General features: G+C 36.1%; 1 protein-coding gene across 1 annotated transcript; it reads right to left on the reverse strand.

Moving 5' to 3' along the window:
• Positions 1-18,692: 18,692 nt before the first annotated feature.
• Positions 18,693-20,058, reverse strand: LOC107625080 (uncharacterized). The gene is made up of 4 exons (XM_021115652.2): positions 19,953-20,058; positions 19,769-19,857; positions 19,091-19,134; positions 18,693-18,825 (listed from the first exon to the last, which is right to left on the reverse strand). The coding sequence occupies exons 1-4, from the start codon at positions 20,056-20,058 to the stop codon at positions 18,693-18,695; spliced, it is 372 nt and encodes a 123-aa protein (XP_020971311.1).
• Positions 20,059-21,896: the final 1,838 nt, after the last annotated feature.

Consider the following 21,896-nt stretch of genomic DNA (forward strand, 5'->3'; position numbering starts at 1 on the left):
GTAGGCTGTAAGTGATCAAAGCCATTGCCCATGGTCATTGATCTTCTCTGCTACAGGTTGAACACGGCTGTGGCCATTGGCCGTGGTTACTGAATCTGACCAAGGGTGAAGCGCATAGCAGTCCATTCTCTTGACGATCCTACTCAAAATGCCAGAGATAAGGTCGAATCTTCCAGATCAGAGAACGCTGCTTCTTGATTCTAGGCTATACCACAGAGACCTTAATCTCCCCGGAGATCGGCTGAACTGGTGTCTCGAGAAGTCTCCAACAAAATCGTGGATTAATCGTCTGAGAGATATATAAACATAGCTGTTGGCTCGTGCTTTTCTTCCAAGTACTCACACGAACCCATGTAGACGCAGGTGTTTGTCAAGAACGTTTGTCTTAATGTGATGAATAGAGCCAATTTTTCAGATCGTCTTGTTCACCACGATGAAGATCGGAATATACATCTTAGAGATAGATCGAACACAGATCGAAGAAGAAGAAATAGAACTTTTATAAATTCATAGGACTCAGCAGGGCTCCTCCCCTCAACCTAGGAGGTTTAGAAACTCATACTGAAAGTAAAAAACAAAGTAAAAACGTGAATGATGCTCTCCTGAATCGGGGAGTCTGTAAAAAGTGTCTTAGATCTCCTGAATTACATAAATAAACTCCCTTAAATACTCAACAGATGACTAGTAAGGGTAAAACAACCTATTTAGTGCTAAAATCCACTTCTGAGGCCCACTTGGTGAGTGTTTGGGCTGAGCTTTAATGAGATCCACGTGCTATGAGGCTCTTTGGGCGTGGAATGCCAGCTAGGGGGTCCTCTTTGGGCCTTTGGACGCTGGGCTCTGCTCTTTGGGCGCAGGACACCTGGAAGGGGGTAGGACACCAGTTTTGGACCTTCTGCTCCTTAAGGATCCAATGTAATGCTTGATCTCTTCTATGTCACTCCTTTGTCTTTGTTGAGGGGGCTGCACAAGTTTATGTGTATGCTCTCTGGTTTGCTCTATCCTCTTCTTCTATACTTAAGAGTGGTAGAAGTCACAAAGCAAAGCTTTTGCAACACCAAACTTAAGAGTTTTGCTCCTCCTCGAGCAAATATGATCAATGAAGAAGGTGGGGTAGGTGGAGTTTCTGTGGGACCTCTTGGTCTTGAGAGGCTAGGAAATTCCAAATTCATTGCTTCTCTGCATTGGTGTTTGAACGCTCAAGGGCTGCTCCCTGGCTGGCGTTCAACGCCAGCAATGCTCCCCTATTGGGGCGTTGAACATCCAATGAGGGTTTCCTTACTGGCATTTCAACCTTGACACTCTTTCCAGAGTGTTCTGTCACTGCTGTAAATTCTGTCTCAGGACTGGTGCAAATGATCATGACTCTAACAACTGAAAGGAAAAACAAAAAGAAAATAAATGGTTGAGGAAAGTTGGGTTGCCTCCCAACAAGCGCTCTTTTAAAGTCACTAGCTTGACCTTTAGCTCCTTACGGAGGTGAGTATGGGTTTAGTTTTTTGCCTCTGACAGTGAATTTTCTGCCTGTCTTCTCATGGATAAGCTCTACATGCTCTAGAGATAGGACACAGCTCACTGTATGTGATAAGGCTGGCTTCTTAGTGAAGACAACTCTCATGCCAGGTGAAAGGCCTTTAGTTAGGACTTTTTTGTCCTTCCAGGCTTTAGGTACTTTCTTTTTAGTACCCTTGTGCTTAGAGCTTGTTGAGGGTTTCCCAACACCAAACTTAGAATTGATGTCTGGGGACTCTGTAGAGCTCTGCACAGAAACAGAGGGTTGGCACACTAGATGTTGTACAGTTATCTCTCTTTTAGAGGGAGAATTGGGGTTAGGTATCTTAAATAAGATGTGGTCCTACCCTAACTATATAGTTAGTTCTCCCTTAGCCACATCAATGATAGCATTGGCTGTGACTAGAAAAGGTCTTCCAAAGATGACACAGTCATCCTCATCCTCTCCTATGTCCAAGACAATGAAGTTTGCAGGGATGTAGTAGTTTTCAACTTTAACCAACACATCCTCTACTAAGCCATATGACTTCTACATGGTCTTGTCTACCATCTCTAAAGAGACGTGTACAGCTCGTACCTCAAAGATTCCTAGCTTCTGCATTACAGAGAGCGGCATGAGATTGATACTTGACCTTAGGTCACACAGAGCCCTTTCAAAGGTCATAGTTCCTATGGTGCAAGGAATCAGAAAGCATCCAGGGTTTGGAAGCTTCTGAGGTAGCTTTTGCTGAACCAAGGCATGGAGTTCTTTGGTAAGCAGTGGAGGTTCTTCCTCCAGGGGCTTTGTACCAAATAGCTTGGCGTTCAGCTTCATTAGAGCTCTTAGGAAACGAAAAAGTTACTCTTCCCTAGTGTCTTCATCCTCACTTGAGGATGAGTAGTCATCAGAACTTATGCACTGCATATGTGCATTCCAAGGAACCTCTATAGTTTATATGGTTTCCTTTGGTTCTGGGCTAGAGGGTTCTTGAGTGGGATTCGGGCACTCAAAGGGTGTGCTTGGGTTGGCGTTCAACGCTAGCTCTGTCAGTTTATTGGGCGTTGAACACCCTTGCTGACCACCCTGACTGGCGTTAAACGCCAGTCCCTCTAGCATTCTGGGTATTGAGCGCTTAGCAGGGATGTCCTTGCTGGTGTTCAACGCCAGCATCCCTGGGCTGTTAGGCGTTGAACTCCTAGTGAAGGCTTCTTCACTGACATTCAATGCATTCCCAATCTCCTCTAATTTGGCCTCTGCCTCCATGGTTATGGCCTTGCACTCTTCTCTAGGATTAACCTCACTATTACTAGGAAGAGTATCTAGAGGGATCTCAGGGATCCTCTTGCTCAGTTGACCAACTTGTACCTCTAAATTTCTAAAGGAGGACCTTATTTCCTTAATGAAAATTGTGGGTGGTCTTAGTGAGGCTGGAGACTAGAATGGCTAAGTCAAAAAGGATCTGCTTAGAAGTTTCCATATTTCCTTAAGAAGATGGGAATTGTGGTCTATTATTGAACCTATTCTGGTTTCTACCACCTTGATTGAAAGCTTGCTGAGGTTTCTGTTGATCCTTCCATGAGAGGTTAGGATGGTTCCTCCATGAAGGGTTGTAAGTGTTTCCATAGGATTCTCCCATGTAATTCACCTCCTCCATGGTGGGTTGATCAGGATCATAAGCTTCTTCTTCAAGAGAAGCTTCCTGATTACTGCCAGCTGCAGTTTGCTTCCCAGTGAAATATTGAGAGATCATGTTGACATGTTGGGTCAAGATCTTATTCTGAGCCAAGATGGCATTCAGAGTCTCAACTTCATGAACTCCTTTATTCTGAGAGGTTCCATGGTTTACAGGATTCCTCTCAGAGGTGTACATGAATTGGTTGTTTGCAACTATCTCAATGAGCTATCTTCCTTCTGCAGGCGTTTTCTTCAAGTGGAGAGATCCACCTGCAGAGCTGTCTAATAAAATCTTGGATATCTCAGCTAAGCCATCATAGAACATGCCTATGAGGGACCATTCTGAGAGCATGTCAGGAGGACATCTCCTGACAATTGCTTATATCTTTTCCAAGTTTCATAGGGGGATTCACCTTCTCTTTGTCTGAAAGTTTGAACTTTTACTCTAATCTTGCTCATCCTTTGAGGAGGAAAGAATTTAGCAAGAAAAGCATTTACAAGCTTTTCCCAATAGTCAAGACTCTCTCTTGGTGGGGCATCCAACCAAAACTTAGCTCTGTCTCTTAAAGCAAAGGGAAAATCATCAGCTTATAGACTTTAGGATCAACTCCATTAGTCTTTACAGTATCACAGATCTGTAAGAATTCTGCTAAGAACTGATGTGGATCTTCCAATGGAAGTCCATAGAATTTGCAGTTTTGCTGCAGAAGAGAGACTAACCGAGGCTTAAGCTCAAAATTTCTAGCTCCAATGGCAGGTACAACAATGCTTCTGCCATAGAAGTCAGAGGTAGGCATGGTGAAGTCACCAAGGACCTTTCTAGGCTCCTCTTGTGGTTCGTCCATATCCTCTGTTTCTTGTTCAAAACTTTCTGAAAGGTCTCTTCCAGAGTGTTGTGCTTTAGCTTATTGTAAACGCCTCCTCAGAGTCTTCTCAGGTTCAGGATCAGGAGTCAAGAGGGGTTCTTTATCCCTGTTCTTGGTCATAAACAAGAAGCCAAGAGATGGAAAAAAAGAAAGCTTTTTGTGCCAATTGGCAAGAAGTTCCTCCTTAAAGTCAGAAGTAGAGAAAGAAAAAGAAGATAAAAAAATAGAAAATAAATAAAATAAGTAGAGAAAAATTACCTTAGAAATAATAAATAAGAGTAAATAAAAAGAAGTGAAGATGGAAAGGGAATCACAAGAGAGCTTTCTGTGCAAATTGGCAAGAAGATCCAAGTGAGATGTGAAGAAGAAAGGAAAGAAGATAAAGAATTGTAGGCAAATAGTCGATTAAAGTATAGTTGAATGAATAGAGATGAGAAGAGAAGAGGTATAAATAGAAAAAGTAAATAACAATTAAAACATTTTTTTGTTTTTATTTATTTAATTTATTAATTTTTCAAAAATTATGGTTAGTAATTTAAAAAGATTTTAAAATTTAAATGTTAAAATTTTCGAAAAATAGAAGGGAGAGAAGAGAGATAAATTTTCGAAAATAGAGAGAGATGAGAGTTAGTTAGATAGTTTTGAAAAAGAAGATAGAGAAAAAGAGATATAATTTTCAAAAATTAAGGAAGAGAAGAGTTAGTTAGGAGATTTTGAAAAATAAGAGAGAGAAGATAAGAAGTAGTTTTTGAAAATTTGATAAGAGAGAGTTAGTTAGGTGGTTTTGAAAAAGATGAGAGAGAAGATATGATATTAATTAAGAAAGGGTTTTTAATTTTTAAAAATAGAAGATAAAACAAAAAAAGATTTAAATTTAAAATAAGATAAAAAGTAAGATAAGAAAAGATTTTGAAATTAGAATTTGAAATTAGAAAAAGATAAAGTATGCAATTAAAAAGATTTGAAATTGATTTTAAAAAGATAAGATTTTAAAATTTGATTTTGAAAAAGATGTGATTTAAAAATTTAAATTTTGAAAAAGATAAGATAAGATTTTTAAATTTTGAAAAAGATAAGATTTTTGAAAAATATATGATTTTTAATTTTGAAAAATTTGATTTTTGAAAACTTGACAACTAAGATATGATAAGATAAAAATTTAAAAATTGAAATTTGAATTTTATAAAAAAAATTTGAAAATTTAGTTAATAAAAGATAACTTTTTTTTTATTTCTGAATTTTACGATGAAAGATAAAAACATAAAAAAGACACAAAACTTAAAATTTTTAGATCTAGTACCCTTGTTTTTTCAAAAATTTGGAGGGAAACACCAAGGGACACCAAACTTAAAAGTTTTAAGATCAAGATATACACAAGACTCAAGAACACTTTGAAGATGAACAAGAATACGAAGAACAAAATTTAAAGACTCAAAGAACTCAAGAACATAAAAAAAGAACACCAAACTTAAAATTTTTAGAAAACCAAAACCAAATTTTTCGAAAATTGCAAGAAAAATAAAAAGAAAACACCAAACTTAAAGACTTGACACAAGATTTAAACAAAAAAAATATTATTTTTGAAAAATTTTTAGAAAGAAAGACTTAAAGGAACACAAATTACCAAGAACATGAACACAACGCTCTAACCAATTGAACTACAAAAATAACAATATTTTTTAAAAGACTTTTATGATTTTCGAAAATTGAAGAAGAGTAAAATAAAAATAAAAGACTCAAAGACTCAAACTTAGAATGCAAATCAAACAAAGAAAAGAAAAATATTTTTGAAAAAAGTTTTAAGAATTTTTCGAAAATTGAAGAAGAAGAAAACAAAATTAAAGACTTAATTAAAATAATGTAAAATAAACTTACCTGATCTAAGGAGCACAACAATCCAGCAGTTTGTCCAAACTCAACAATCCTCGGTAACGGCCCCAAAAACTTGGTGCGCGTGTACGCAAAACCCACACTATTTCATACAATAGCAGCAGTACTAGCAAGTGCACTGTGTCGTCCAAGTAATGCCTGAGCGAGTCAGGGTCGATCCCACGAAGAGTGTGGCTTGAAGCAAACAATGGTTGTCTTGAAGGTCTTAGTCAGTTGGAATCAAAAGGTTTTTGGATGAGAGGAAACCATTCATAATTTGTATTTGTAAAACAAGTGTTTTCAGGGATAGGAATAGAGTTGGGAGTTGGAGTTGCTTTATCTTTCTGAAGTAACTCTGGTACTACTGTCTTCTTTGCTTGTGAATGATCTTCTTCTATGGCAGGCTGTAAGTGATCAAAGCCATTGCCCGTGGTCATTGATCTCCTCTACTACAGGTTGAACACGGCCGTGGCCATTGGCCGTGGCCATTGGCCGTGGTTACTCAAACTGACGAAGGGTAAAGCGCATAGCAGTCCATTCTCTTGGCGATCCTACTCAAAACGCCGCAGACAAGGTCGAATCTTCTAGATCAAAGAACGATGCTTCTTGATTCTAGCCTATACCACGGGTACTCACACGAACCCAAGTAGACGCGGGTGTTTGTTAGGCACATTCATCTTAATGTGATGAACAGAGCCAATTTGTTAGATCGTCCTGTTCACCACGATGAAGATCGGAATATACATTTTAGAGATAGATCGAACACAGATCGAAGAAGAAGAAATAGTACTTTTATTAATTCATAGGACTCAGCAGGGCTCCTCCCCTCAACCTAGGAGGTTTAAAAACTCATACTGAAAGTAAAAACAAAGTAAAAACGTGAATGATGCTCTCCTGAATCGGGGAGTCTGTAAAAAGTGTCTTAGATCTCCTGAATTACATAAATAAACTCTCTTAAATACTCAACAGATGACTAGTAAGGGTAAAACAGTCTATTTAGTGCTAAAATCCACTTCTGAGGCCCACTTGGTGAGTGTTTGGGCTGAGCTTTAATGAGATCCACGTGCTATGAGGCTCTTTGGGCATGGAATGCCAGCTAGGGGATCCTCTTTGGACCTTTGGACGCTGGGCTCTGCTCTTTGGACGCTGGACACCTGGAAGGGGGTAGGAAGCTGGCATTGGATGCCAATTTTGGGCTTACTAATCCAAAGCAAAGTATAGACTATTATATATTTCTGGAAAGCTCTAGAAGTCAGCTTTCCATAGCCATTGAGAGCACTCCATTTGGGTTTCTGTAGCTTTAGAAATCTCTTCCAAATGCAAGCAGGTCAGATTTGGACAGCATCTGCAGTGCTTTCTCTGTCTCTGAATCAGACTTTTGCTCCAACTCCTCAATTTCAGCCAGAAAATACCTGAAATTGCCAAAAAATACAAAAAATTATAGTAGAATCCAAAAATGTAAATTTAACACTAAAACCTATAAAAACTCAATAAAAACTAAATAAAACTACTAAAACTACATTAAAGTGATGCCAAAAAGCGTATAAAATATTCGCTCATCAGAAAGCGAAAAGCAACTCTTTTCCCACACCAAACTTAAAAGCTTTGCTCGTCCTCGAGCAAAAATAAAGAAAATAGAAGAATGAAGTAGAAGAAGAAGAAAATAGAAGGAGGTGGAAGGGGAGAGTGATTCGGCCAAAGGGGCTTTGATGTGTATAAGAGGTGTGTGTATGAAGGATTATGAAGAGGAGTATTTATAAGAGTGGGCTAGGGTTGGGTTAGGTCATGGGTGGGGTAAATGGGAGAAAAATTTGATTTTGAGGCGGGTGGGGGTTGGTGGGAGTTATGATGGTTTTGGGAAAGTGATATATATGTGATTGGGCTAGGGTTTATAGGGAAGAGTGTATAGGGAAGTGTGAAAGTAAGAAAGAAGAAGTGGGGTAGGTAAAGATGCTGTGGGACCCACTGGTCCTGAGAGGCTATGGGATTTAGATTCACTGTCCTCTGCATTGGCGTTGAACGCCCATGGTCTGCTCTCTGGATGGCATTCAGCTCCAGCAACACTCCATCCAGAGTGTTATGTTTTCACTACTGAACATTTCTGTCTCTGTTCTAACTATTGCACATGATCATGAACCTAAAAAAATAACTTAAAAGAAAAAATATTAAGGAATTAAAAGAAATAGAAATAATTAATTAGGGTTGGGTTGTCTCCTAACAAGCGCTTCTTTAACGTCATTAGCTTGACGGTTAGCTCCTTACGGAGGTGAGTGTGGGCTTAGAATTTTGCCCCTTACAGTGAACTTTCTTCCTATCTTATCATGGATGAGCTCTACATGCTCTAGAGACAGGACACAATTCACTGTATGTGGTATGACTGGCTTCTTGGTGAAGACAACTCTCATGCCAGGTGAGAGGCCTTCAGTGGGGACTTTCTTGTCCCTCTAGCCTTTAGGTTCTTCCTAGTACCTTTGTTTTCAATGCTTGTTAATGGCTGCCCAACACCAAACTTAGAATTGATGTTTGGGAGTTTAGTACAGCTTTGCACTGAAAGAGATGGTTGGATCACTAAGTGTTGCACAGTTATCTCAGAGGGAGAGTTGGGGTGAGGCATCTTAAACAAGATGTGATCCTCCCCTAGTTGTAGAATCAATTCTCCCTTAACTACATCAATGATAGCATTGGCAGTGGCTAGGAAAGGTCTTCCAAGGATGATGGATTCATCCTCATCTTCTCCAGTATCCAAGACTATGAAGTTTGCAGGGATGTAGTGGTCTTCAACCTTTACCAAGACATCCTCTACTAAGCCATATGGCTTCTTCATTGACTTGTTTGCCATCTCTAGTGAGATATTTGTAGCTTGTACCTCAAAGATTCCCAACTTCTCCATTACAAAGAGTGGCATGAGGCTTATGCTTGACCCTAGGTCACACAGAGCCTTCTTAAAGGTCATGGTACCTATGGTGCAAGGAATCAGGAAGCATCCAGGATCTGTAAGCTTCTGAGGTAGCTTCTGCTAAACAAAAGCATTGAGTTCTTTGGAAAGCAATGGAGGTTCTTCCTCCATAGGCTTTGTACTAAATAGCTTGACATTCAGCTTTATAAGAGCTCTTAGGTACTGAGCAACTTACTCTTTCCTAGTGTCTTCATCCTCATCAGAGGATGAGTGTTCATCAGAGTTTGTGAATTTTGTCCAATCCACAGATAAATAGGATCGGATTGCGGATTTTAGATATATATCTCCATAGATTCAATTCGAAGATCCGCATATTCGAATTAATAATTAAAAATATTAAAATAAAAAAATAGTACCTAATATTTTCTCACCATATTCCAGTTTTTGATGAATTAAGAACTTACATCATCACTATTATTACAATAACAGCAAAAAATTTATAAAAGAATATGTTAGGACGAATTTTGACCTATAAAAAAGTTTGATCAGAAGTCATAAGAGGTTGAAAGTGTGGCATGGGTGGTTAGCTGTATGTGGAGAAATCCTTCTTCGATTATAGCTCGAAGGTTTAATGATGTGAGGGATCGAGAAAAAAAGGTTGAAACCAGAAAAACACTATATGATAAATATGGACACGACAGAACGTGGGGCTTGAAGAGCAAGGCAAGATAGAACGTAGGGAATTACCATGAGGATCCTTCAGGGTCAAGATAAGGCCGTGGCCTAAGAAGAAGGAAGAATCAGGTCGTGGTCAAAATTACTCTGGAGTTAGCCCATCCTTGTGATGTATAAATATGAGAAACTTAGAAAGGTTAGGGAGTTCAATCAAGAACACTAGATCATCACATAAACACATAAAATTCCCAGTCTTGGTGACTTAATGGAAGAACATGGAGTGCAAGTGCATGTGAGTATTAGAAATCAAATTTTAATTTGTTTACGTTTGTTTATTTGATTTATTTTCTTTCATTTCTTTGCACTTTTGTTGTTATTCTGCTTTTATTGAAATTGTTACACTTTCATTTGTTTGAGTTTTCTTTACTCAATTTATTTCTATACTTTATTCATCATAAACCTATTACAAGTAATTTTAACACAAGTCATTTCGACACTATTACTAAGTAATTCTCGGGTCGAGCTCATTCTTTTTAGATGAGTCGTATCCGCTCTCCGAACTGAGATCTTAATACAAGCTCGATTCGATACCCTGTCGAAACATACCAAAAATCGAGTGAAACAAATTGGCACTCCCAGTGGGACCCTGATAAACCCCAATTTTAAGGGTTATCTTGTGTTGAATTTGGTGGATTTTATTAACTTTTTCTACAATTATTCATTGAAGTAGCATAGTTTTGTGAATTTCTCTTATTGTGCTTAATGATGAAAAATATGCTTTTTAGGCCCTTAAATTACTAAATTTAATTCACTTCTTTCCCATTCGATGTCTTGATATGTTTGTTTGAGTGATATAAGGTTTTAAAGGCAAGAATGGCTTAAAGAAATGGAAGAAAAGCATACAAAGTAGGAGAATTCATGAAGAAATGAAGGATGTGTGGAGCTGTCAACCTTGACCTCTTAGTACTAAATTGATCAAAACTTGAGCTATAAAGGTCCAAATAAGGCGGTTCTAGTTACTTTAAAAAGTTAACATCTGGGGCTTCAAAATGATGTGCAATTTGCCATAGTGGACGCTGGGTTAAGACGTTCACGTACGCATACTGGGAAAAATGTGCTTCATTAATGAGAACACGTGACCAGCAATTTCTAGCCCATTATGGGCCAAATCCAACTCATTTTTGAAGCTATTTCAAGCCTAATTCAAGAAGAATGAAGGGGGGGGACAATTATGGTAGTTTTGTATCATGTTTTAGGTTATTTTCTAGAGAGAGAAGCTCCCTCTTCTCTCTAGAATTTAGGGTTAGTTTAATTTCCTCTTAGATTTAGGTTTTGATTCTTATTTTGATCTAGCTTTTCTTGCTTTTTATTGTTCTAGCACTTTAATTCTCTTAGTTTCTCTTATTATTTCCTTTATTTTTCCATTTTTATGTTCATGAACTCTTGTTACTTTTAATTTCATTTAATGCAATTTGATGTTTTATGTTCCTTTGATTCTTGTTTGAGTTATTGTTGTTTTCTTGCATTTCGTAGTAGTAAATTCTATATTTCTTGCAATTTAATATTCTTTTTGTATGCACACCAAGTGTTTGATAAAATGCTTGGTTTAGGTTTAGAGTAGATTTTGTGCATTCTTGGTTTGGAAAGAGAAATTAGGTGCTCTTGAGTCATTAATACCCAATTTGGATTGGTGATCTAGAGTTGTTAGTTAATATTGTTTCTATTGATGCTAATCTCTTGATATTTCAATTAGTAAGTTGATTAGGACTTATGGATTGAGATTAACTAGTCTTATTTGATCTTCTCCCGATGTTGGGGATAACAAAATAGGATTAGCTCTTGATAATTATTGTGTTATAATTAATGACTAGGATAGAAAACCTCAATTCTCAATCTTTGCCTTGAATTCCTCTTTAGTATTTGTTATCTTTAGTTGTTTTTTTTATTTTCTTGTCATTTAGATTATAGTCTTCTTATATACAAACTACCCCATGAATCTCATAACCAATAATGTGCCTACCTTACTGCAATTCCTTTGAGAGACGACCTGAGATCTAATACTCTTGGTATTTTTTTTATTGGTTTGAGCTTGTGACAAACAAATTAAACTTTGATGGGAAGATTCTATTGTTGGTCTAGACTATACTTGCAATGAAGAAATTCTATTTCTATTGAGAAATTCTAGATCAACATAAATCTTCACACCAAGTTTTTGGCGCCGTTGCCAGGGGATTGCATTGTGTGCTTGTTATTGGTTATTGTATATATGTCAATATTGTGAATAGTTTTCTCTTTGTTTGTTTGCTTGTTTGAGTTAGTAACTAGGATTTTGTTTTTTTATTTCTTATTAGTTCTTGTTTTTATTTTCTTCTGCTACTATGAATTCTCATTCCATTGGCTATGAGTTTGGTTACAGTTATGTTGTAGGGAATGAAAGCTTCAATAAAAGATCATATTTTGAGAATGGAAATCAAGTTAGGGAGGAGCCCTATGCTTATGAGAAATCTTCATGGCAACAACCTCCTCTGGTCTCTTATGGTAACAATCTACCCCATAATGTGCACAATTATGAATCAAACCCTCAATATTGTTGTCAACTTTACTCATAAGCCCCATTCTACCATTCACCTCCATATGATCCTAACCCATACCCACCATACCAACAACCATATCAGCCATATCTAGAGCCACCACCATTCCAACATCAATACCCCCAAGAACCACCTTTCCCATGTACACCACCTCCATACTTTCACCAATATGAAGCACCTTCCAATTATGAAACTTTTCTCCCAAACAATGAGCCATTCTCTTTACCATATCCTTCATTAAATGAAGTTCTCCAACCCTTAATGCAAGAACAAAAAGATCTCTATTATCATCTTCAAAAGCAAGAAGAAGAGGATCAAAAGGAGCTAAAGGGGTAAGAAATCAAGGTGGCTACCATGACTGAAACTATTAACTGCATAGCCTCCCACCTATGCTCATGCAATCAAGACACTCCCAATGTTGAATGTGGGAGACTAGTTGAGGAGTGTAATGAGAAAGAGGGCTTGAAGCTTCAAGGTAAAGAAAAGGAGTTGAAGCAAGAGTTACAACAAGAGGAGCAAGTTGAGATCATTGGTGTTAAGGAAGTGGTTAGAGAATTGAGGGAAATTAATCAAAAAGTGGATTCCATCATTAATAATTTTTTGTCCACACTTACCAATTCCCTTGATGATCCTGTAGAGTCTTCCCCTATTGAATTTGAGGTTGATGTTAAGATAGATTTTACTCAATCTCCAGTTTATGATTTGAGTGATAGGGAAGAGCTAGAAGAATTAGGTGAGGAAGAATTGGAAATTGAAGCAAGTTGTCAAGAGATGAAGGTAACCAAAGAAGAGTACAAGGGAGTGAAACTTGCAAGACCATTGGAAACACCTCCCCCTAAGCCATCACCATCCATTCTTTCATTCAAGTGGGTAAATTTCATATCCTTAAGCTTTCTTATTCCGCTTGAATATGGTTTGTTTGAGACGAATGGTCAACTTAGAGCTCTTTGTGGCTTTAAGAGCAAAAGAAAGATGGTTAGTGGTTGGAAACACCATTCTAGGTTCATTGTGGTTCCATCATCAAGGTTTAGGTGCAAGGGTTGGAGTCATGCTCAATTGATTGCATTTAGGAGGGTGTTTGGATGTCTACTTGGAAATTTGGCTTGCTTGTCACCCGAGTGGAACCACAATGATCAACTTGAAGACGGATGCAAAAACAAGATATGGGATCCCGGATTACAAGATGAAGACCAACTTTGGGAGCTCATATTTTGTGAGGAACTCCATCAAATCTTGGTGCAATTGAATTGGAATCTTGGAGCATTTTATAAATCCAAACATTGGTGGAAGTTTAAAGATGAATTCAAGCACAAGCCTCCTTAATTAGAGCTCTCCATAAGTCCAACTTAAGGATAATAAATAAAAGTACTAGGTGGGAGACACCCTACCATGGTAAACTCTTTCTACTCTTCTCCCTTGTATATATTAGTAAATAAATTGAATTTCCATTATTAGGTACTTTCTTTCTTTATAGTATTCTTGTATATATTGCTCTTATATGATTAGTTGCTTAGGTAAATTTTTGTTTTAGGTTGCATATTTGAATAGGTAATAATCTTGTTTTGAATTGCCTTCTTGTTTTGCATTTCATGTTTAAAGATTTTGTTAATTTTGGAGTTTTGCTTATGTTTGAAAAAAAAAAACCAACTATGCGTACGCATGCTTCATGATGCAAATGCATGACACTGAAAATTGCCCAAAACGTGCACGCATACCTATATGCGTATGCAAAAGACTCGAACAGAGAGCACCCCTTGCGTACAAGGCATTCGCGTATGCAAGCTGCCCTTAACCTCTCTTCATCATGCGCACACATAGACGAGAATGCATACGCATAATCTCATCCCTTGCACCAATGCGTACGCTCGACTTATGGTGCGTACGCACATATGTTAAATTCTAACCCCATTATGCACGAGACTCACCAGCTGACGGTGAAGGTGATGCTAGCAACGATTCTTTCCACTCCGCTTGATTTGGAGCACCGAGGACAGTGCTGATTTTTAAGTGTGGGGAGGTCATCCAACCACGGCAATATGTTTTGGGTGAAATTTTCATCTCTGAACACTTGTAGTTTAGTTTTTATTTTTATTCTTTTTAGTTACTTTGTACATATTTTATCCTTTTGAAAACCTTTTTACTCAGTTTATTACTTTTTATTTAGCTTATTGTACTTTTTGATTTTGCTTGTATATAACCTAGTATTATATTATGGTGATGCATGTTTTAGATTTTCTTTTTAGTTTTTAGTCTTGATTGTGATTTGGATGATGTGATGCTTGCACCTACTTTGATTTCCTATACACTTGAATTTTGGTTTGATTGAAATTGGGAATTGAACTTAGAAATTTTGATTTCTTTTCCATCAAATCAAATTACATATATATATATATATATAGAATAAATGCTAGTCGATTTAATGAAATTTCCAAGAAACTTACTTTTTATATAGGGCATTAAAAATTCAAATTGAATTGAGTTGAAAATTTTTCATTAAAACTTGCATGAATTATACATTATGGAATATGTTTTTTGAGCTAAGAACATACAACCTATGAGTTTTTGAACTTAATTGTATGGTTGCATCATTTGACCATGATTTTGATTCTTGTGTGTTTTCTCCCATATGATTGCAATCTTTGGTTTGTTTAATTCTATATGTCTATTATTTAGTGTATGTTCATGCATTTATATGATTGAGGTCATCAATTGCTATAGCTCACTTAACCTAAATAGCTTACCATTTCATTTACCTTTATTTGCCACTTTGAACCTTTTAATTCCCTTTTATTCTTTATGTTACCACATCACTATCCTTAAGCAGAAAACAAATAATTGTCCTATTTGAATCTTTGGTTAGCTTAAGATAGTGAGTGTGTGTCAACCAAGTGTGGGAAAATTTGGGAACATTAGTTGAGATAAAAGTATATTTTGAGATTTCAATGAAGATCTTGGGACACAACTAGAAAATGGATTAATATAGACAGATTTAGTCTTTATTATAGACGGATTTTTGGTTACCGACAAAATTACCGCCGGATTTTGTCCCTCTGTAAAAGTCTCGTCAGAAATTATTTACCGACAGATTTTTTCTGTAAGAAAATTACCGACGGATTTTTACCAGTTACCGACAGATTTTCCCTCTGTAAATTCTCCATTCATTTCCCTAAGACGACGAACTTTTCGACGGATTACAGATAGATTTTCCAATCTTTGAATACAGACAGAAAATCCATCTATAAATCCATCAGTAAGGTAAATTATTTTTTTTGGATTTTTTCATTGCAAAATACACCTTTTTTCATACAAAATAAATATAAATTTAATAAATAAATTTTTTAATCTAATTTGTATTCGAATATTTATAATATTTCAAAAATAAATAAATTTATTGTATTATCAAACTAAAAGAAAAAAGTAATAAACAAGGAAGCCAATATAATTCAAAAAATAAACAAAGTGTATTGATATGTCAACTATAATAATAAATAACAACTATACATCAACACAATGTGTTAATACATTAACTATAATTCAAAACATAAATTCAGTGTATTGTTCTTATAGCATCATATAAATTTTGAATGCCAGCATCAGCTAAGAAGCCACCAAGGAGGCCAAGAAGGTTGAGAGTTCTCATAAAATTAGTAAATATTGTAGCAGATTTAGATGATGGAAGATTCAATGTTCCAACCAAGAATGTGACCAAGTTCATAGATATTCCCATAACACATTCTTTCAGCTAGTTTAGTTCATGCATAGTGAAAAAAAGTATGCAAATTTAGAATTCAAATTATGACTCAAATTTCTTTGGATTGAAAAAGAAAAATAAACCAGGGCAGGTAGCATTCAGAATAAATCAATGACTAATTCAGCACACATAAGTAAAAGCTATAAACCACAAATATTGACAAAAAAATAGAGAGAATGGAGTGACCAAACCTTTCAGATACTGCTTGATTTTTTTTGTAGGGAGTGAATAAGGCATTTTCTTATGTGTCAAGCACTGAAGTTGATGTCATTGTTGATGTTCAAATTCCGGTTGGTAAGTACATTCGAAAATCTGCAATATTTCGCTGACAAATGTTTCAAGAGCATTTGTCATGAGTCATGACCTTATTTTAATTCTTGGATATTGATAAAAGTTGAAAACCTACAGGTTCATTCAAAAAATTTGACACAAAAATTGAGCATTTGTCATCAGGTCACTTACTCAGTTTACTCACTACCTAACCTTAATTCAATCTTTCCTTTATCACCAAAATTGACCTAACCTTGTAACCTTACCATATAGAAGGTTCAATTCCTAATCCCGAACATGAAACTAGAACAAAATCGATTTCTTGTCCAGTCTGCAGTGTAACACACAAACAGAAGATTAACACCACACAAAAAGGAATAATCACTGTTAATGCCGAATATATATCATCAAGATGCCTTATTAAGCACATTCAGCTTGCTGGTTTTTCTGCTTTCAAACAATGACATTTATGTTGTGCAAGAATTTTTCACATAGCTAACATGACAACAGACAATAGCATGATACCATGCACAGAACAATTATTTGATTAGGATCAGTATAAACTCATGCAACTAATGTGAAACATACAATTGGGCGCATGTGTAGTCGTGTCAGTGAGGGAGCGAGTGTGTGAGAGAAGTGAATTTTTGAGAGCACCATACAAAAGTTCCATATTGTGAAAGATAGAAAATTCGAGGCTTTGATAACATTAACTGCTAAGACTAAGACCCATACTGTTGCTGGCATCCTTGCCCACGAATATAACAAGAAAAAGAAATATGGACATCATTTATCCTGTTCATTCATCTTAAGCAAGAAGTAATAAATAATACGAATAAGCTCTACCATCGGAATCTACAAATAAACAAGCTTTACAATTAGCATACATTGAATATTAGACATGCACACAAATTAGCATTATTGTTCATGCTATATAATGAAGAGTAAACTGTAGTTCAACACTTATAGGCAAGGCTTTTGTATATTCCAATATAAGCTTATATAAATAGCTTGTATAAATAAGCTTGAGTTCAGCAAGAGGCACTAAACATCAGTATAAGCTCATGTGGCAATATAACTTAACTACTGTATGTTTTTTGTTGTTTTAAGTGGCATCGACACTTCTTACTTTGTTTAAAATGGTGAAGAGAACAAAATAGTCTGTCAAATTAGTGGAAAGTTCTTAGGACCTTTTATGATGAAAGTCAAGGGAGGAATGAGGAACCTTGAACTTAAGAATAAAATGTTTGCTTGCACAATGATGTATATCTGTAGGCCAAAAGGGGCTACACTACAGTCATTATTCCTTTCATTTTATGTTCTAATTCTCTTCATCTCAATCAAATTCTTTCATTTATTTGTTGTTTAGAAAAAATGGTTTATTAAACTTCTCCGTAAATGATGCCTTGTTTGTGTAACTGTTCTGACATAACTTACCAGCAGATATAAGTTGGAAAAAGTAGTTTTAAAATGAAAAATGAAGATATCCAACATTATATTTTGAATGCTTAAAAATGATAAATGATCTGGGTTAAAAATTTATTTTTGTGATGACTCATTATAAAATTGGATTAAGTCAAGTCTTAATTTTTGAACTTATCAAAATGGATTTCCTCTGATTCCATTTTACTAAATAATCTATTAAGAAAGGGTAATATGGTCAACCTATAAAATTTAAATTCAAATCAGATGAATTCCACCAAGTCTTACCAAATTTGATAGGACTTGTAAACCAAAAGCAGGGAAAATGATGAAAATTACCATATCAACTCATTCCAAACAAAAGATCTAATATGCAAATCAAATAGTCTCCCCCTTCTAATCATGCTAAACCACACCAAAAATATTTTTTGCAAGAATGTGTTATGCAGTATTAAGTCTAACGATTTTCATAAGTGAAGTTACCAAAATTAAACGATAATGCACTATCTACCAGAATACACATCAAAAAGTTTCACACACCATTTTTTCTGCAATTAAGTTTGGGAGCCAAAAGCATTGACTCTTTTCTCAGATTTTAACAAAATTACAAATTGAAATCCAACTAAACTGGAAAGTATATACACCATAAAAGAGTTTAAAAACATACAAACTGCAAAAGGATTACTGTTGCAAGAATACATGCACCATTTCACTAATGAAGTTAAAGCCACTAGGTCCAACTATGGAGCCAGCCAGAAGATATCCAGTAATAACCTGTCAAAATATATTTATTACTAATAAGCTTAGAAAAAAAATATTCAGGCCGGTTGTCCCACAAAAGCAAATGCAACGCCACCACAAGTTGCCAAAACTATAGCGACCACAAGGTCTGAAATCAATCTATTAGATAAGATGAAAGAATTTCTCATCAGCAACAATACTATAATCCATCTTATATGCTAAAAACATAATCAACAAAAGAAGTTTACCGCAAATCTAGCTGGAGCATTGGATACTTGGATTTAAAGTTAGATATTATGAAAACATTATCCTAAAAGATGCATATTATATATATGAAAAGAATGACCTATAACTAAATACATGATGGAGTTGAAATGACCTATAATTTTGAAAAAGCACACTTACATAATATATCGAAACAAACTTTTATGGTAAATGCACCATATCAGACTCCTAGTTTAAGTAACTGGAAGGTACACTTCACATATGAAATACTAATGTAAAAATAGAAAGAAGTACTTTTCATCCTTTGTCTCGTTCTTCTTTGGCTTGACCCTGGCCACAGTTTCGAGTACAACCTGATCCAGACATATATTAATAAAGGCCATAGAATTGTCAATTGTGTAATATATAGAAACCATGGAAATATATGACAAGGGATAAAAAACTAAAACGTGAATCACCACTAAGCACAGCCGAGTGAAAAGTTTCATATTTTCACTAAAATAAAAGGAGTACCTTAATCATGCTATTAAATCTAAGTTTATATTTTTTGATTACATCAAACTAGGATATCATGAGTAGAAAAAATAAAAAAATAAAAGAGTTGTTTACAAGACCAACCTGTTGCTTTGCCACACTGTTGTTGAAGCTCTCCGCATCAGGCACTACAAGCATATTAAGAGGCAAAGAAGAATGAAAAGGCAGACGCCAAAAATAGGTTCCGAATTTTTCTTTTCTTATCCAAAAACACTGGCGTAAAAAGGCATACAAAACTTAAGTGCATTTAAAAAAATGCACATACATACAACATGCCCAAATCAGCAAGAATGAAAATGAAAATGATTTTAAATCATAAGATGCAAAATGACGGTCATTCCCATAACATGAAATTCGCACCAATCTGCCATTTTCTTCTTATAGATCAGGAACCAGAGTCAATGAACATTAAAATCAACAAATTGATTGTGTTAAAAAATGCAATTATAGAAACTCCAAATAGCTCCGGAGCTGTGAAAAACACAAAATCCGAAGAAAAATCCAACGAGATTTTGCAGACCTGATGATTTTATAGCCTAATGAGAACTAAAATTCACCAAGTCAGTGCAAATCCTTTCCAAATCGGGAATAAGACTGAAAATCGAGGCAAGAACAGGAAGGAACAAGAATATGCATGCAAATTCCAGATAAAATATCTCAACAATTCAAATATATAGTTCAAAAACAAACTTCATTCTGTACTACAATCATAGAAATTATGTTTCAGATTTCACAAATTACAGGAATATACAAAATTCATACCTTAGAATTTAGAAACTCCGTACTTTGCAATAGCAACAACTGATTTGCAAACCTAAGAGCTCTCATTGATCGTATTCTTTGATTTTCAACTTCAATCAAAATAGGGAAGGGACAGGGTTAGGGCTAGGGATCATGAAATCGGAACAGAACCACAATGGAAGGGTTAGGGCTAGGGACGACAAACCTCTGGCGAGGAGAGAAGAAGCAGTGCGAGAGCGGCGGCGGAGGGAGCTCCTAAAATAAGAGCACGGCCGAGAGAGCTCGTGTGACAATGAAAGGAGCAAACGCATTGAGAGCGGTGATAACTCCGATTTCGTGATTTATCTTGTGCTTATTTTAGGGAATTTTACCACCTTTTCCCACATTTATTCAATGAAATAGCATGGTTTTGTAATTCTCCCTTGAATTGTGCTTAAGAGTAAAAACATGCTTTTTACGCCATTAAATTGGTGATTTTGATTCACTTAAATTCTATTCGATGCCTTGATGTGTTTGTTGAGTGATTTCAGGTTCATAAGGCAAGTATTGGATGGAAGAAATGAGGAGAAAAGCGTACAAAGAGGAGAATGCATGAAGAGACAAAGATTGGGAATGCATCAATGGGCGCGCACGCGCAGAAGTGGTTTTGCATAGAGACGCGCAAGCGTACATAACGCGTCCATGCGGATGAAGAATTTGCCAATCGACGCTTGATGAGAGAACTTTGACGTGGTCTAGAAATTTGCGGATAAATCCTCGTTGCAAGTATAGTTTCTAAACCTTCAAAAGTCCTTTCATACAAACGTTTTGGTTGTCACAAGTAACAAATCCCTAAATAGATTGATAACCAAAGTATTCAAATCTCGGGTCGTCTTCTCAAGGAACTGCAGGGAAGTATGTTCTTATTATTGGTTATGAAGATTGTAAATTGGGGTTTTGAGAATGAGGAACAAGTAATTTAATTGGCAAATAAATTGAATGGAGAACAAGTGATTTAAATGGCAAGTAAAATAAGTAAATGACTATAAATAAACTTTTGGCAAGGTCTGAGAAATTAGAGGTCCTATCCTAGCTATCCTTATCAATGATGATGAGAATTGAATCTTAATTCCACTTTGTTAACCTTTACTAAGATAAAGGAAGGTCAAGGGATTAATTGGGTTGATCTTCGGATCCTATTTATTTCCTAAGAAAAGATTGGGATTATTGAAGTTCAATTTAATTAACAAAGATAACAATTATCAATCATGCTTGAGTTTGATAACTCCTGAGTTACTGATTTCTTAACCAATACCAAAAGGAGAAACGTAAATCTACTGGAATAAAAATGTCTTCAGGTGGGAATAACAATAATGTAAATAAAAGAAAGCAATAATAAACTGAAATACCTCGAATAACATTAATTCAAAGAGTAATTTGTAACATAGAAGAATTCATAAATAAAATTGAGAAATAATAAAAAGGAATATTGAACCTGATAAAAAGATAATCCTGAAAGCAAGTAAAATCCTAATTCTAAATCCTAATCCTAAAGAGAGAGGAGAGAATCTCCCTCTCAAAACTAAATCTAAATCATGAAAACTAACTAAATTGGCCACACTCTGAATGGATGTATTCTCCCACTTCATAACCTCTGGTCTATTCCTCTTGACTTGGATTTGGGCCAAAAAGGGCTTCAGAATTTGCTAGGAGCGTTTTCTGCAATTTCTGGTGCGTGGCCTCTGTCACGCGTCCGCGTGGGTCACGCGGTCGCGTCATTCAGAGTTTTCCTTGGCACGCGGTCGCGTCAGTCATGCGGCCGCGTCGTAGGTGTTCTTCTTAAGGCGCGCGGTTGCGTCAGTCATGCGGCCGCGTCGCTGCTTCTTCGTGCTTGGCATGCGGCCACGTCGTCCATGCGATCGCGTGGATGCCAGTTTCTTCAAAAACTCCGTTTTGTGCTTTCCTTCCATATTTGTATGTTTCCTTTCCATCCTTTAAGTCATTCATGCCTTAGAGGATCTGAAACTACTCAACACACGAATCACGACATCGAATGGAAATAAAGGTAATTAAAATAATTAATTTTAAAGCATAGGAAACATGTTTTTCACATACATCATATAATAAGGAAGGGAAAGTAAAACCATGCAATTAATATGAATAAGTGGGT

This window comes from Arachis ipaensis, chromosome B2 (genome assembly GCF_059453495.1).
Source record: "Arachis ipaensis isolate K30076 ecotype BB chromosome B2, ASM5945349v1, whole genome shotgun sequence".
In the NCBI taxonomy this organism is placed as follows: domain Eukaryota; kingdom Viridiplantae; phylum Streptophyta; class Magnoliopsida; order Fabales; family Fabaceae; genus Arachis; species Arachis ipaensis.

Coding starts and splice junctions, on each gene's coding strand:
- LOC107625080 (XM_021115652.2), bottom strand. CDS start 20,058: ATGCGTTTGCTCCTTTCATTGTCACACGAGCTCTCTCGGCCGTGCTCT. Junction 19,135..19,768: donor CGGAGTTTCTAAATTCTAAG/GTATGAATTTTG, acceptor ATATGCTTGTAG/TGCCTGATGCGGAGAGCTTC. Junction 18,826..19,090: donor ACAGTGTGGCAAAGCAACAG/GTTGGTCTTGTA, acceptor TGTCTGGATCAG/GTTGTACTCGAAACTGTGGC.